General features: G+C 40.4%; 1 protein-coding gene across 1 annotated transcript in view; it reads right to left on the reverse strand.

The window, feature by feature from the left end:
- CCDC125 (coiled-coil domain containing 125) overlaps positions 1-15,835 on the reverse strand; it is a 1,485,470-nt gene that overhangs the window by 296,693 nt on the left and 1,172,942 nt on the right. Inside the window, exon 8 of the mRNA XM_044063882.1 lies at positions 11,018-11,125. Coding sequence (XP_043919817.1) covers positions 11,018-11,125 — 108 coding nt within the window. The remainder of the gene's footprint in view (positions 1-11,017; positions 11,126-15,835) is intronic.

A 15,835-nucleotide genomic window follows, 5' to 3' on the forward strand; every position in this document is an offset into this window, starting at 1 on the left:
TTTCCCCAAAGAAATGCAGGGTTTATCTATCTTCTTACATCTGAAATACAATCAGACTTGATGCCAGAAAGAAAAGGCCCATATCTGTGCACTGACTGTTCTATATACACTTGCACAAGTGAGAATATTTGAGACAAATGGGGATATTGTTTCACTTATGTGAGCACTCTGACGTCAATGCAGTAAGGGCTGTGCATACTACAGGTATACAATCCTTTAAAATGGCACATAGGAAAGACAATTATAAAACTACACTTTAAATATCTTGAACACAAAAAGAACACTTAGGAACCAAGAGTTTGAGTCTAGCTGGCACACGTAGTGAAAGGCATCAGTCAGATTTTTCTGAATTTGTTAACCAAAATGGAATACTAATTTCTATGGACCATATTTAGCTTCAGCTCTGGATATGCAAAATAGTAACAATGTGCTAAGAGAATAAAAAGTAAAGCCAACATAGTAACTGCTTTATAAATAGCAAAATGCGTAGCACTGCAGTACAGACTTGTACGTAGTGAAATTTATAGAATGCAGTTTTTGTACATGATCATAATGAATGAGGTACACAAGAAAAGAGAAGACAGCGAGAGAGAAAAATCAAAAGGAGGTACAAGTTGGTGGGATGATTTGCCACTCTATGTTCCAAAGGAATTGGAACAAGGAAATTGAGAAATGAATCAGCATAAGGAAATATATATTTATTTAATGTTTAACTGTATTACTCCCAGTGGACAGAATACTGAAACTATAAATGCCACTTTTACATATATGAAATATTAAGGGTGCTGATGTCCCCTTTTAAAGTTGTTGCTGCCAACTGATGGAATGCCTTTTTTATATAAGTTCAATAAAGAATAATATAATATTTTAATCAAGTCATGTTTCATAGATTCGTACTAGGCTAACTGCCCTTGTGGGCTATTTTTTAAGCTTAGCCAATTATCCCATGTGGGAATCAAACCCTGCACCTTGTGTCTACAAGGCAAACACCTTAACCATTATGCCAACCTCCCAACAGAAGTGCTTAAAATGTACAGTTAAGTGGTTCCTTAATTAACAGAATAGGTGTTAAATGAACAAATGTTGAGATTTATTAGTGAAGTAACTCTTGAAAGCTACAAGAGTAGGTGAGGTTTCAAACAATAAAAATTCTCTGCCAAATAAAAAAATAAAATAAAAATCTACCAGCAGCTGATTATTTTCTACCAATGCCATTGCACAGTTATTTAAAAAAGTGGAAAACATTAAGTTTATATGGAAAACTGTACTAAATTTGTATGCATGACTTTACTTCTGTGAATCTATGTTACCTTAGGTCCTGTGCATGCTTTTTTTCAAGATATTTCAAACTACTTTACTTTAACTGCGATTTTATGATCTTCCCCAAAACTGAAATGAACCAAACAGGCGAACAGTTTCCAGCATCTGTCTGAATCTCATTACTGTGAATGAAAATTACATCTCCTAACTTCCAGTCTTAGGGAGCCTTAATTTCCCCTTATTATTTGTTAAAAAGGATAGCTGATGGCATTATCAGGTCTCCTTCTACCAAGAGGTCCAATGCCTTGCCTTTTATGTGTCTGAAAAATCATCATATAATTCTGCAACAAGCAGAAGAAAGATGGTTTACAATGTGATCAACTTAAAATTTGCATAACTTATGTGAATGCTGAAGGCACTCAAACAGAAAATATGTCTGATCCTCCAACCCCCATGGTTTCTGCAGAACTTTGGATTAACCAGGAGTACAGCGCACACTTTCATCCCAGCAAATGACCTACATTACTGCTACTTTTTCATGTAAAAACTGTTTGAGCCATAGCTTTGCACAGGGATTAATAATTTCAGAGAATAACACTAGAATAAGGGTAAGACATGACTAACATGTGAAAGTATCAGAGCATTACAGTGCCTAGCACCCACTGGTCTGAGGGTGCTTGAAATTAAGTATGCAAAGCCTTCCTCATAGTCTTGTACCATGCGACTGCACAGCTTTTCTTGCATTAGCCAGGAATATTGTAGGATCTGTAATGCTTAACCTACAAACTCAGAACATTTGACAGAAAGATCCAAAGGAGAAAAAGAGCTGAATGGCAAGCTGTTTTATAATGGTAACACTAAAACTACATCTTACAGAAGACCTGAGCCTACCATAACGTATGTTTCGGATAATATAATTCCGTTATCAGGAACCCCATATTGCAGGAATTTCTCTTATCAGTTGCTGATTTCCATGTTCAAACTGAAACTCCCCTCTGAAGGAAGAACTTAAAATCAAATCTCACAGCTCCAAATGGAAGAAGGATAAGCAGCCAGATAGTTCTACATGAGCAAATTCCTGAAGAACTGAATAATGCAAGTATTGTCGGTAGTATCAATATTAATTATGGCTATTTGAAAACTGCCTCTGGAAGCTAAAAAAAATAGTTTCCCAAATTTTTCTGTTTGGGAAATTAGGGAGGAGAAAAACAGCTTGTAAAGCCAAGGAAGCTTGAAACTGGGCCCTGTATAGTAAATAATAAAAGGTCCTAGGAATTATGATAGCTGCAAAATATGTTATTTTATCAAATCTGTCCAGATAAACTAAGAAATACATTTATTTTTAAAATTTCTCCCCAAATGAGAATGAAACTCTGTGAAAATTATCAAACTATGACCTGTCTTTTAAGGACAATCAGCTGGAATCTGGATATTTCCAAAGTGTCAAAATAGCATCCCCCAGAAGAGTAATATTTCAAGACTCAACGTGTTCCTGGTAAGCATAATGTCAACACTTGGACGACTGCCTAGCAAGCACAGATACTGTCATAAGGGCAAACAACATCACTGTATTTTTGTAGAAGTTTCCAGGTCTAATAGCAATAGAAACAAATCTTGAGTAGTAATACTGCTTGCTATGTGTTACATGTTACAAGACGCTCTTTCATATTTTAAGTCATAATAAAGATCTCCCTTCAAAGCTGATAGCTATCATAGAAAAAGGACAGAAAAAATGGGATATTTACAAAAGGACCATCTGAAATTCTATTTTACAACATATCCTTCACTTTGGTTCATAGGTTCATACTAGGCTATCTGCCCTAGGGCATTTATAAGCCTAGCCAGAGTGTGTTTGGCTTTCGCCACCCATTTTAAATAAATTTTGCTATGCCCTTTTTCGAGGTTAGTATACTGTGCCTCTGTCTAACAGTGACACAGAAGTGATACTCGGGGTAAACCTACAATCTCCCATCCACTCATCAAGATTCCTCTTGAAGAGAGTCAATGAGGGACTCTGCCTAACCTGGACTGGGATTTTATTCTAGAGTGAAGGGAGCCTCTGGGTTATGAATCTGTCCCTCCAGCATGTCCTATTTATTTCAGTGCTGAGGTTCAAGTCTCTCGAGCACGTAGCTCGATGGGATTTGGATTTTCTGAGGTGCAGCATATCCATTAATTCCGGGTTGGACATGGCTTTATACGTCAGGCACAGATCACCTCTGAGCAGGCAGTATGCCACTGAGTAGAGCTGGAGTTTCTTTAACCGGGCAGCATATGGCATCTGTTTGAGTCCTTTGATCCTCTTGGTGAGGTACTTTTGGGGTCTTTCCAGTTGCTGCAGGTGTCTGGTAAGGTACATCCCAAAAGGGGCACTGTACTCAATTATGGGCCTGATGAGGGATGAGTAAAGAGGCACGACAACCTCCCCTGATCTAGATGTGAATCCCTTCATGATTATGAGGGCTATATAAAATGTTTTTCTAACCACTTTGGCCACGTGGTTGTCAAATGAGAGATTGCTATCAACTTGCGTCCCCAGGTCCCTAATTACTTCTTCTGTACTTAATGGATTACCACCTATGTGGTAATTTGTGGACATTTTGTTTTTGCCAAAGGGGATGACTATACACTTTTTGGCGTTTAGCTTGAGGCCATGGCTCTGGCACCAGTTGTCTGTTTCTATGAGGCCCTTTTGGAGGATGCTTGTGTCGGCTGGAGAGTCGATTATGGCGCCCAGTTTGCAGTCATCTGCGAACTTGGTCAGCCACAGTCCTTCTGTGTTGGCCTGTACCTCCGAGAAATATATACCAGACAAGAGAGGTCCCAGGACTGAGCCTTGTGGGACGCCACTTGTAACTGGTTTGGAGTCTGACATGGCTCCAGCAATTCTAACCATGTGGGTTCTGTCCTTGAGCCAGTTTGCAACCCATCTAGTGACATAGGGGTTTATATTTAAGCTGGTGAGCTTATCTATAATGCCAGTGGGGTATTGTATCGAAGGCTTTGCGAGGTCCAGGTAGGCTGTGTGGACCACCTTCCCTCGTCAATGGCCTTGGTGACTGTTTCAAAGAAATCGACCAGGTTTAAGAGGCAGGATCTGCCCTTAACAAAGCCGAACTGGGTAGGATCCAGTGTCTGTAGGTCCCCAATATCTTTATTTATGAGGTCCATGATGATCCTTTCCATAGCTTTGCAGACCAAGCTAGTCAGGCTTATGGGGCGATAGTTTCCAGAATCCGTTGAGGCACCACCTTTGTGGAGAGGGACCACTGTTGCTGTACGCCACTCTTTGGGTACATATCCTGTAGTAAGGCTGTGATTGAACAGTAGTTTTATGTTTGGGTTTAGCTCTTCTTGGAGTTCATGTAGGATGCAGCCTGGGACACCGTCTGGTCCCATTGATGCTGTGTTTTTTGCTTTGGAGAGGGCGGCTCTTACCTGAGCATTTGAGATGTCAGGGGGGTAGCACTCTGCTGGGATAGATATTTGCCCTTTTGATGGGGACGGGGGGGGGGGGGAGTTTGCGCTGAACCTGTCAGCTAGGATGTTGGCAATGTCTTTGGGTTCGGTGTATTTTTTGTCATTTTGGACTAATTCTGAGCATATCTGGGAATTCCCCACCAGGTTCCTAACATAACTAAAGAAAGCCTTGTGATTTTCCTCAGTGTCCTGTGCAATTTTTCTCTCGAAGCTGGCCTTAGACGATTTTATGAGTGCCCGTAGTTTTTTGCTAATACTGATCAGAGATGCCTTCCCTTTTTGGGATTTTGCTCTATCATGTAGTAGCTTCCTCCTTCTATTGTATAGTTTGTTTATGGCTGGGGTCCACCAGACAGGACGTCTGCCTTTAGAGGATTGGGTCTTGGTTTATTTGGGATTGCATGATCCATGCATTCCTGAAGGTGTTCATAGAATGCATTTATAAAGGATTCTGCGGTCTGGGCCATATTTTCCACAGGCCCTGGGGCTTTGAAGGATTCCACCTCGGTTTTGAGGAGTGTGAAATTTGCTTTAGAGAAGTTTTTCACTGTGGTTTTCTGGGCAGGGGGTGGGGTCGGGATGTGAATATCCAGTGAGATTAGTTTATGGTCTGATCTTACCAGTGAGGGATACACTTCTGGTCTGGAGCATAGAGTCCCCATGTTGGTGATGATCAGGTCCAGTATGTTTTCCCCTCTTGTGGGAGTGGTAACAAGTTGTTCCATAGCATTTGAGTTTATAAATTCTAGGAACCTTTGGGCTAGGGTGTTGGAGCTAACGTAATGCTCCCAGTCTATGTTTGGGTAGTTGAAGTCGCCCAATAGCCCAATATAATGGTGTTTGGAGAGACCTTCATATTTTCCAGTGTTCTCAGGAAGGCCGAGTGGGGTTCCTGGGTTTGGGAGGGTGGTCTGTAGCAGGCTATAAACTTGAAGGCAGTTTTACCCACTGTTAGTTGCACATGGATAGTCTCTGATGCTTCGTGCTGTGCCACCAACCTGTAGGTGGGGGTAGCTTTGACGAATATTGATACTCCCCCTCCTTTTGTGGTTCGGTCCAAGTTATGGGGCCGAAAAGCATGGTATGAGGTATAACCTGGTAGTGCTGGGGTGCTCTCGGTAGCCTTGAACCAGGATTCTGTTACTGCACAGATATCGATGTACTCCATGCTAAGGAGAGTTTCGAGTGCATGCATCTTGAGGTTTAGACTTCTGGCGTTGAGTAGCATTACTCTTAGTTTCTTATCCCTTGTGATACCTATGGAGTTGGGTTTGTCTTTTGAGCCTTGCCTAAAAAAGGCACTATGGGGGTAGCAAGAGCCTTTGCCAATATCCGAAAGCACAGGGGTGACAGGTGCAAGCCGTCCCTAGTGAAGCATCTTGGCTTTTCGAGCATGTCATTCCAGGCTGACAGGCATTGGATCCCCTTTGAATGACACCAATACTTAAGCCAATTGTTGAAATTGATCATCTTGTCTTCATATTGTGGCATCATTCTTGGTGAGGGTAAGATGCTACTCAAGGTCAGGGTCATACTGGCCTGGGCTACATGCTCAGAGAGCTCCTCTATGTCTCTTTTCATGTAGTCCAGGGAGGTACGTCTCAGGTCATTCACACCAGCATGGACAATGACTGAGTCATATTTGTACTTGCCTTGCAGTGACCTGAGTGCCTGTGTTATGTGGCGAATCCTAGCGCCCGACAGGCAGCTCACCGTGAACTTCTCCTTGTTCAGCCTGGTGAGCGGGACGTCAGTATGCCTGATGATAGAGTCACCTATTACAAGTGTATCAGGTGTGTTGTTTAGCCTTAAGGGCTGTGACTGTTCAGCACACTGGCTTTGTGAGCTATGTGTTGCACGTGTTTTGTTTTGGGGTAGCGGTTGCTTGGGTGTCTGCTTTGGAGGTCTCTGCTGCTTAGGCAGATTTTTATTTAGAGCCTCCGAGTATGTTTTTGTGTGTTTATGTGTTTGGTTTGCTGTCGTGGTAGGTCTATGTGAGACTGGAATTGTAGTGAGTGTGGTTTCCTTCTCCTCCTGACTGGTTACGCCAGTACTGAGTTGAGAGAGCTTAGCCTCCAGTTTGGCTATATGGTTGCATCTCTCACATGTGTTGGAATTTGTTGGGAGGAGGAGAGGGTTGTCTGTGTACATGAGGCAGTTGTAACATTGCCTCAAGATTCCCAGATTCACCAGCTGGTCCGGAGAGGAGATTGACAACTGACCTTTGGACATGCTAGAATAGTATTGGGAATTCCTTTATAATTGAAAAAAGGGCCAATGGGGAACAAGGTACTCAAGGGGAGTTTGTGAGGGTGTAGTGCTTTTAATTTTTTAGTGCTGACTTAGTCAGCAAGTGCCAGGTAACTTAAATGCAATGTGTTACAGGTAACTTAAATGCAAAAATGACAAATAGTAACTTTCTTTCAAGTGAAACAAGGAAATAAGTACATTAAGCAATGCAGATATCACTAGGGATCCACAGAAGCACTGAAAAGCCGCATTTTAGGTGGAATTAGCGTTTCAGGGAAATAACAAGAAAACAAACAACAAGCATACAAACAAAGCTAGATTCAGCAGGCCTGGATCTAGTCTATGCTACAGCAAACAAGGTGTACCAATTTCAGTAAGAAACAGTTCAAATATGCAGGCACTATAAGTCTTTAACCAGAAATTCCCAGCTCAGAAGGGCAGAGTCCAACCTCTCCTCCCACAAGAGTGCAGACCACGAACCCTCTTAATGTAAAATAACTGGCCTGAAGCCCAAGTACTTAAACCAGAACTAATACACTTTTAGAATAACAGACACTGAGCCCTCAATCAGCAGTTCCCAACTTAGAAGGATGTAAGCTACCTGTCCTGCCACCACAGTGCAGGCCACAAACCTTCCTAATGTGAAACAACTGGTCTGAAGCCCAAGTGCTTAATCCAAAAGACTTAGAATGATAGCTACACTTTAATCAAGTTACTACCAAGCAGTAATAAATACAATTGAATACTTTAAAGAATGCCTGGATTAGTGCTCAAGTTATACAAACAAAGCTAGATTCAGCAGGCCTGGATCTAGTCTATGCTACAGCAAACAAGGTGTACCAATTTCAGTAAGAAGCAGTTAAGGAGTGGTAATCCATCACCTTGGGATACTGAAAAGAAAAGCATAATGAAAGACATTAGTACCACCCTCAGCTCTTATACATCATATATAAACCCTTTCCCCAAGGACAGAGGGTATTAGGTGGTATTAGCTTCCTCTGCCATACAACATTTAGTCCAGGGATCTCAAACTCATGGTCTTTGATGGATTCTGTGATGGGACCTCCCCTGTTTGGCATCTACTTTTATGAAGTAAAAGCCAACATCAAAGGGCTCTGGCTGACTATGTCTGCAGATGACTGAAAGCTAGAAGTAGTCACCGAATCTCAAAAATGACTTGGCCATCCTACAGGAAGGTTTGTGTCAAATAAATAACTGATGCCAAAATCATGGACTGAAACTAAATGCCAAAAAATGCATTACTGTATCTTTTGGGAAATCATCTACCCCGGGGAACTACCACTTTGACAATATGACCCACTTGTTCAGGATTAGGGAACTTATGAGGACAATGACCTAACTTGTGACCAACATTTGTCCTTTATTGTGAGAAAGTCCTTCTGTACTGCACAGCTTATAAACAAAGGGGTTGTGCCCAGATCTAGGGATGTCATTGTATCCCCTTTACTCAGCCCTCATTAGGTCATTCATTGAATACAATGTCCCCCTTTCCCATGTACCTGTCCAGACACATGCAACAGCTGGGACACCCACAGAGATACCTTACTAACAGGAACAAAGCCTAAACAACATGTCCTTCATGGACCGACTCAAGGTCTGTCATATACTAGGTATCCTACAGACTGCTAAGAGGTGACCTGTGCCTGGTATACAAGGCATCCCCCAACCCAATACTGACGGATTTACTGCACATCAACAAGTCAAATGGCATCAGAAATACTCAGTCTAGGGATCTAACCCTCTTCTGCAACATCAACAGAACTGTTTGAAGGGACAGTTATATCTTGCAGAGGACACCACTGCTCTGGAATAAACTTCCCATCCACATAAAACAAAGTTCATCCCTGTCCATATTCAAGCACAATTTAGAGATATGAGTGAGAAACAGAAATCTACCCCAGGACTGCGCCCTGTACAACTAATGGACAGAGGCAGCTCATAAATGCTTTATCCCATGAATGGGTCCCCTCATATTATCTAAATTATGATGCCAGTTTTTCCCATTAGAGGTAATATATAATTATCGACCATGGGATGGGTAAGGCCGGTCTATAACAAAATGGGTGGGTTATTTCAAGCACAAAAAGGGCAACTGGCTAAGCTTAAAATGGACCCAAAGAGTAGCTAGCTTAGTACTTACCTATGAACCTGAGCAACACAGAGACCAGTATCATCCTAGGTAAGAGAAATTATTACATGAAATTCATAGCTGGACTGACTGCCTTTCTTTTTGTTTTGGAGACTGTGGCCCTCTACTGGCTGTTCTAGTTCACATACAGCCCTAATGATAATTTGAGTTTAAGACCCTGGATTTAGTCCATAGACCACAGCTCAGGAAGGAGTCTATCCATTATAAAAATATGGAATGAAGTGGCTGAGAAAAAGCAGGTCCACAGGATGACTTCAAAAGTGAGCAGAGACTCCCACATGAAGAGGCTTCAAGTAGCAACCAGACCTAAAATCCTTATTCCAAGACTTCTGATCCTCAGCCATGTCCCACACATTCTTGGACTATAAAGTTTACAAGCCTTCCTTTCAGCAGTGCAGTTTTCTGGAGTTTTCTCTATGTTTCATGTCCACTATAAGGCAAACAGGTAAAAAGGCCTTGGATTATCACTATTAGCAGAAGTGAGTAGCAGTACTGATGTACTGGCAGAGGCAGAAGTTAGGAATGCCATGCAAAAAGGCTGAAGAAGTATAAGAAGAGATGGTGATGATCCTACTTTAGAATCTGCATCTGGTGACTACCTGTAACCACTAGGCATGGAATAATTAGGTCCTTTCATCTCTTTTCTGCACATTTGGCAGGGGCCGCCTTGTAATGACTGCAAAGATGAGATACAGATAGTAAAATCACGCAGAAAGAATTAAGGACAATGGCAGTAAATATGCCTCTTAACTCAGGTGCAGGAGATGCTGTCACAGCCAAAGGGGGACAAAGTCCCTCATAAGCAGGTACTGAGGTATTTTCAACTAAGTGCATAGCAGTGAAGATGAGTAACCTTAGTTGTTGATCCCATCACGATTGAACAGTATGCATTCTATGTCTACAATATGCTAGATGCATAAATCAAAGTAATGTACTCCTGATAGCTATTACAGGAGCGCACACACACACACACACACACACACACACACACACACACACACACACACACACACACACACACACACACACACACACACACACACACACACACAAATTAAGCACCACACAACAAGTTGTTTTACAATACAACCAAATCAGAAAGCAACATTTTGTCAAATTCTACTTGTAGCTATTTGTTCTTTGTGACCAATGAAATGTATAACATGCGACAAGAGCAATGTAGGGCCAAGAACATTCTTTAGCTCAGATCAGCATAACCATTATCTGTCCCAGGAACCCAGCTGATCTACTTGTTACCCATGCTATCCACTGTAGCATCCCTTATCACAGAATGGGCCCACTTTTCTGGAAAGAAGAGGTGTATTTTTCTTTAAGAATCCCAACTTATTGGCAGTGTAGGAGAAGGTGACAATCCAGAGACCAGGTGGCAGTCTTCAACAGCTGATGTGGAATTTTAAGGTAACTCTCTAATTCCTCTAGGTTGGTCCTGCACATCAAACCTATAACGCATACAACACCAACCCTCATTTATCAAGATGTGCCACCATCAGACAGTTCCAGCTGCAGCATTCTGGTTCCCAGTAAAGAATGTTTCTGCACTGGAGAAACCTTCAGGTTAGGAAGTACAGCCTTTAGTTGTTCAGTCCTACTCATCTCGGCTGGAACTGCCAGAGAAATGAAGAGAAGCTACTTACAGTTTGGCCTGTAATATTTAACACCAAAGAAAAATGGCTATAGCATTAGCTTTTTTATAAACAGAGAAGAACAGGAATAACAAAAAAAAAAATATTAATTTACTTAGTGAAAACTAATAGATAAAAGGAAAAACATAGGTGAATTAATTACATAGGCAGACAGACAGACATGCACACACAGTTATACAGTTCCTACACCTACCTCTTGCTTTAGTTGGAACAATTCCTTGCGAGATGCAGCTGCTGTTTTGGCGCATGGACAGGGGCTTGACTTAGAACTGTCACAGGTGCAGGCTCCTAGCACAGCAAGCTACAAAAGAAAACTGTGTGTTTACTCTGTCTGTATCAAATGTTCACATAAAAGAGTTTAATGATTTAGACATTTCTACTGATAATGTACTCAGTAAAAGATGCTTCTGGCTCCATTTCTGAATATTTCTTTAACCTCTCCTCAGGGATACAGCAAAGCTAAATAGCCAAATTTATGCAAGTTGTACTTCATCTTACTGCACCCATGTCTATTAATGCACCCACCAAATGAAACTCCATTTATAAATAAGCCTTGATTTCCCAGCATGGTCTCTCATTCCTCACTCTGCCACCGGGATAAACAGCTACGTGGCGAATATACATGTACTGTTCCTAGCCATCTTTCACTATTAATATCCCCATCAAATGAAACCCCATTTGGAAACAACCTCCTGATTTTGCAGCACAGTTTCTTGTTCCTCACTCTGCCACCAGGATAAACCTCTCCTTAGTGAATGTAAACATTACTCTATTCCTAGTGTTGATTTTCTTTATTAATAATTTTTAAAGGACAGCTGAATGCCATTGGTGAGTGCCTCCCCATGACTATGTTTGGCTGCTCCTATGTTGCTGTAACCCTGATTAACTCTTTTTGCCCTTGTGAGTTCCTGTCTTGTACTCTGTAGCTTTTGGCTTTTTAATTTATTTTTTGATAGGTACTCATCATGATAATCAACCATGAATTCAAAAACACAAATTCTACTTGTACTAGTAAAGAGCATCAACTAAAATTTTAAATATATCAAATCTATAAGTTTTTGCACATATCTGTAATTTTATTTACCCAACTAGTCACCATATAAAGATTGTTTTTCTGGCATTACATTTTGGCCTACACCTCTGTGCACAGGTTTGGGGCATAGCTAAACTACACCTCTACTGAGTATTGCTGTCCCCTCCTCAGTCAATGCACTCTGTAAAAGACACTTTTGACTCCATTTTTAAATAATGTTGTGCCCTTTCATTAGGGATACAACAATGCTATGCAGCCAAATTTATGCCAAGTAGCATCTTGTCTCAGTGGCAAAATACATTGTTCTCCATGTTTTGAAACCAATTTTGACAATATTTTGCTGCTGCTGTTGTTGTTACTATGTACTGATTCTTCTATTCATGTTTTTGCTGTCAGAAGTAATTATGACTCAGCTAGAATTTGTATATTTTTACAGTACATTGCCATCCACACATGAATTACAACCACTAAGCAATTATTTTCCTATCTACTGTTAGGAGTGGTAATCCTCCTACATCCTCTCTGTATCTTGCAACAGGCATTTTTTAAGTCTTTGCAAGTCCACTGGACTTAAGTAAATGGGAGCCATGTCCTTATTTTTGCTGTTGAAAAACACTTGTAACAAGTAGGACAGAGTTGTTTGTTTATATGCTATTCCCTACAAGCAGGATGAAGTACTGCAGTTTTTTAACCTGTAAATTAACCCTTTTCTTAAGTACATTTGTCTTCACCCTTTCCTTTCATTTTCTCTTCCATCCTCTCTTAATGCTCTGATTATAAAACACTTACCAACTGAAACTCTATTTGGAAACATGTCCTACTTTCCCAGGATGATCTCTCATTCCTCAGTTTGCCACCATGATAAACAGCTACCTAGTAAATGTAAATGTTGCACTGTTTCTAGTAAAGTTTTCCTTAGTACTAATATCTATTTAAAGGATTGCCAAATTCTAGTGGTGTGTGCCCCCTTGTGTCTGTGTTTGGCTGCTTCTGTGTTGCTGTAACCCAAACTATCTCATTTCTCCCTTGTGATTTCCCCATCCTTAATCTTATAGCGTTTGGCTTTTTTTAATAAGTACTCATCAAAAAAATCAACTATAAATTTAAATACATAAAGTCTATTAGTATTTGTAAAGAAAATCAACTAAACTTTCGCATATATCAATTCTACTAGTTTTTGCACAATTTTTTGTTTTATTTACCTGACTAGTGACCATCTGTAGATTGTTTTTTCTGGCCTGCACCTTTCAGCATAGGTTTAGGCTTGCTCCATTCGCCCTCTCTACAACTGGTTTCACTCTGCTCCCTCACCCTACCCCCCAATTCCAAGCCCCCTTATTCCACATTTAAACCACATTGTCTCCTCCCCTAATCTGTCACCATTTAATAACCTTAAACTTCTAACTCATTTTCCTTACATATATGATGACAACACATACATATTCCTTCCTACCCATACATCTGTCCCTCTACTGATCTCCTCATAATCGCCTCCCAACTGCACCTCTACTATATTCCAGCACCATCCCTCCAGCAAATTTCACCTACCACCATCCTTTTTTCACATTCTTTATACTACACTTTCTTTTTTTCTCCCATTCTTCTTACTCTCCTATATCTACATAGCTTCTTTCCCCACATTTCCTCTAAATAACTCACTGGCACACATTTTTTTCTTCTCCATCTTCCTCTAACTACCCTATCATCTACTGAATATCTCAACTCTTGATTTAATATCACATTTCCCATTATGTCCTCTCCCTACATAACATCTCCACTTAGCTCTCTACTACCTTTTCTCTATACTCTGCCATCTTACATGTCATGACTTACATACAAATGCTCATTGTACCTCCACTTCCTCCTCTTAGCTCATTTAACTTATTTACACCTAATATCTGTTTTAAATACATCCATCATCAATCTACCAACCCAGACACCTTTTCAAGCTTTACCACCCAAACAGGGGTAGACATCTTAATATCCCTTTGCCTCTACTCCACCACCAATATACTTATTCTCAAGCACAGTCTAATTCATTACAACACTATTATTCGTAAATTAGTACAAAAATGAAATCAAAATAAAGAGGCTTTCTCCTAACACATTATCTCTTCACTTAAAACTGTGGTGGCATCCATCCAAATCCAGGATCAGTGACTCATCTTTACCCTAATCAAATAAACTTGTCACCCCTAACAAACATTATCTCTCCCCTTACACATAAATCTTCCAATATGAACAGTTATCATACAAACATCAGAATTAACTGCAATAAAATAGTATAATTCCATGTAGGGAAAGACACAGTGGTACTGAGACATGACAAAACAGGATGTTAAAGGCAATGCAATTAACACTATAACAGCTGAAAGAACCTTGCCTTATGGTTATCCAGAACAACTAAACAGCTCATGAAACATAGTAATAAAGCTTGGCAAAGTCTAGTCCAAAAATAAAACCAAATCAAATCTCCAAACTTTTAAACACATCAGGAGTACTGCAAACTACTATATAAAATTAGAAAGAAAACAAAACTATTACACCAACCCCAAGTGAAGGCCTAGCTTTCACAACCCCAAACCTTTCTTGTCCGCTATTAACCAACTACTAAATCCTGGCCATTTCACCAAACCTCCTATAATACTCATTTGCATTGTCTCAAGCAACACAGCTAAGTGTATTTATCCCCCATTTTAACAATTTCATTTCATCCCTATTCAATAACCTAGGCTACTTGAAACTTTAAGCACAGACACACCCACATACTTTCCATTACCTCTTTTCTTTTCAACCTACACTACAAAAAGGCCTTACAGAACAGATGCTTGGTGCCAGAGCCATGGGCTCAAGCTCAATGCCAAGAAATGTATTGTTATTCCCTTTGGGAAAAAACATGTATCCATGAATTACCATATAGGTGGCAGTACACTAAATACAGAAAGTGTGATAAGAGACTTAGGGACACAGGTGGACAGTGGTCTCACCTTCGATACCTACATCGCCACAACAGTCAGGAAATCCTTCTATGTGGCACACCTCATCACGAAGGGCTTTTCATCCAGAAAAAAGGAGGTCATTGTCCCACTGTAATCATCCCTCATTAGACCCATTATAGAATACATATGTACCTCTCAAGACATCTGCAACAATTGGAAAGGCTGCAGAAATACCTCACTAAAAGAATCACAGGCCTAAAGCAGATGAAAAACTCCAGCTATACTCTGTAGCATATCGTCCAGAGGCGATCTCTGCTTAACATACAAGGCCATGTCAAACCCAGAGCTGTTGGACATGCTACATTTAAAGAAATCCCAATCCTCAGAGCTACACGCCCAGGGATCTAAACCTTGTCATCACAATAAACAAAACATGCTGGAGGGATAGGTTCCTGACCCAGAGACTCCCCAGACTCTGGAATAGATTGCCCATACATGTCAAGCAGAGTGCCTCTTTGGACCTCTTCAAGAGGAACCTTGATGATTGGATAGGGATCACATCAGTTGCCCTGCTAGACAGGGGTCCAGGAAAGTAAATAATGTGGGAAGAAACAGGGCCCTAGGACTGATAGCCTAGTACCAACCTATGAACCTATGAACCTGTAAATACAATTACCATAAAGTTGCAAGTTCTTTGGTTAAAGCCTACGTCCTTAACACCAGATAATCTACCAAATGGGGATATATATATATATATATATATATATATATATATATATATTATAGCAGTAGCCAACACTGCTATACATAAACACACACACACACACACACACACACACACACACACACACACACACACACACACATACATATTTATTTTATTTGTTTTACATTTGTTTACTGGGAAAGTCCGACTGGGATAAATATCTGTTTTCAGTGGAGGCCTGGGGAGAAAAGCTCCACATTAACAAAACAATAAAAAAAATATAAAATTATAATCTAAATATGACAGTACATGAAATACATATATTGTAAACTA

Source organism: Protopterus annectens, chromosome 2.part2 (assembly GCF_019279795.1).
Source record: "Protopterus annectens isolate FY-2018-M chromosome 2.part2, PAN1.0, whole genome shotgun sequence".
Classification (NCBI taxonomy): domain Eukaryota; kingdom Metazoa; phylum Chordata; order Ceratodontiformes; family Protopteridae; genus Protopterus; species Protopterus annectens.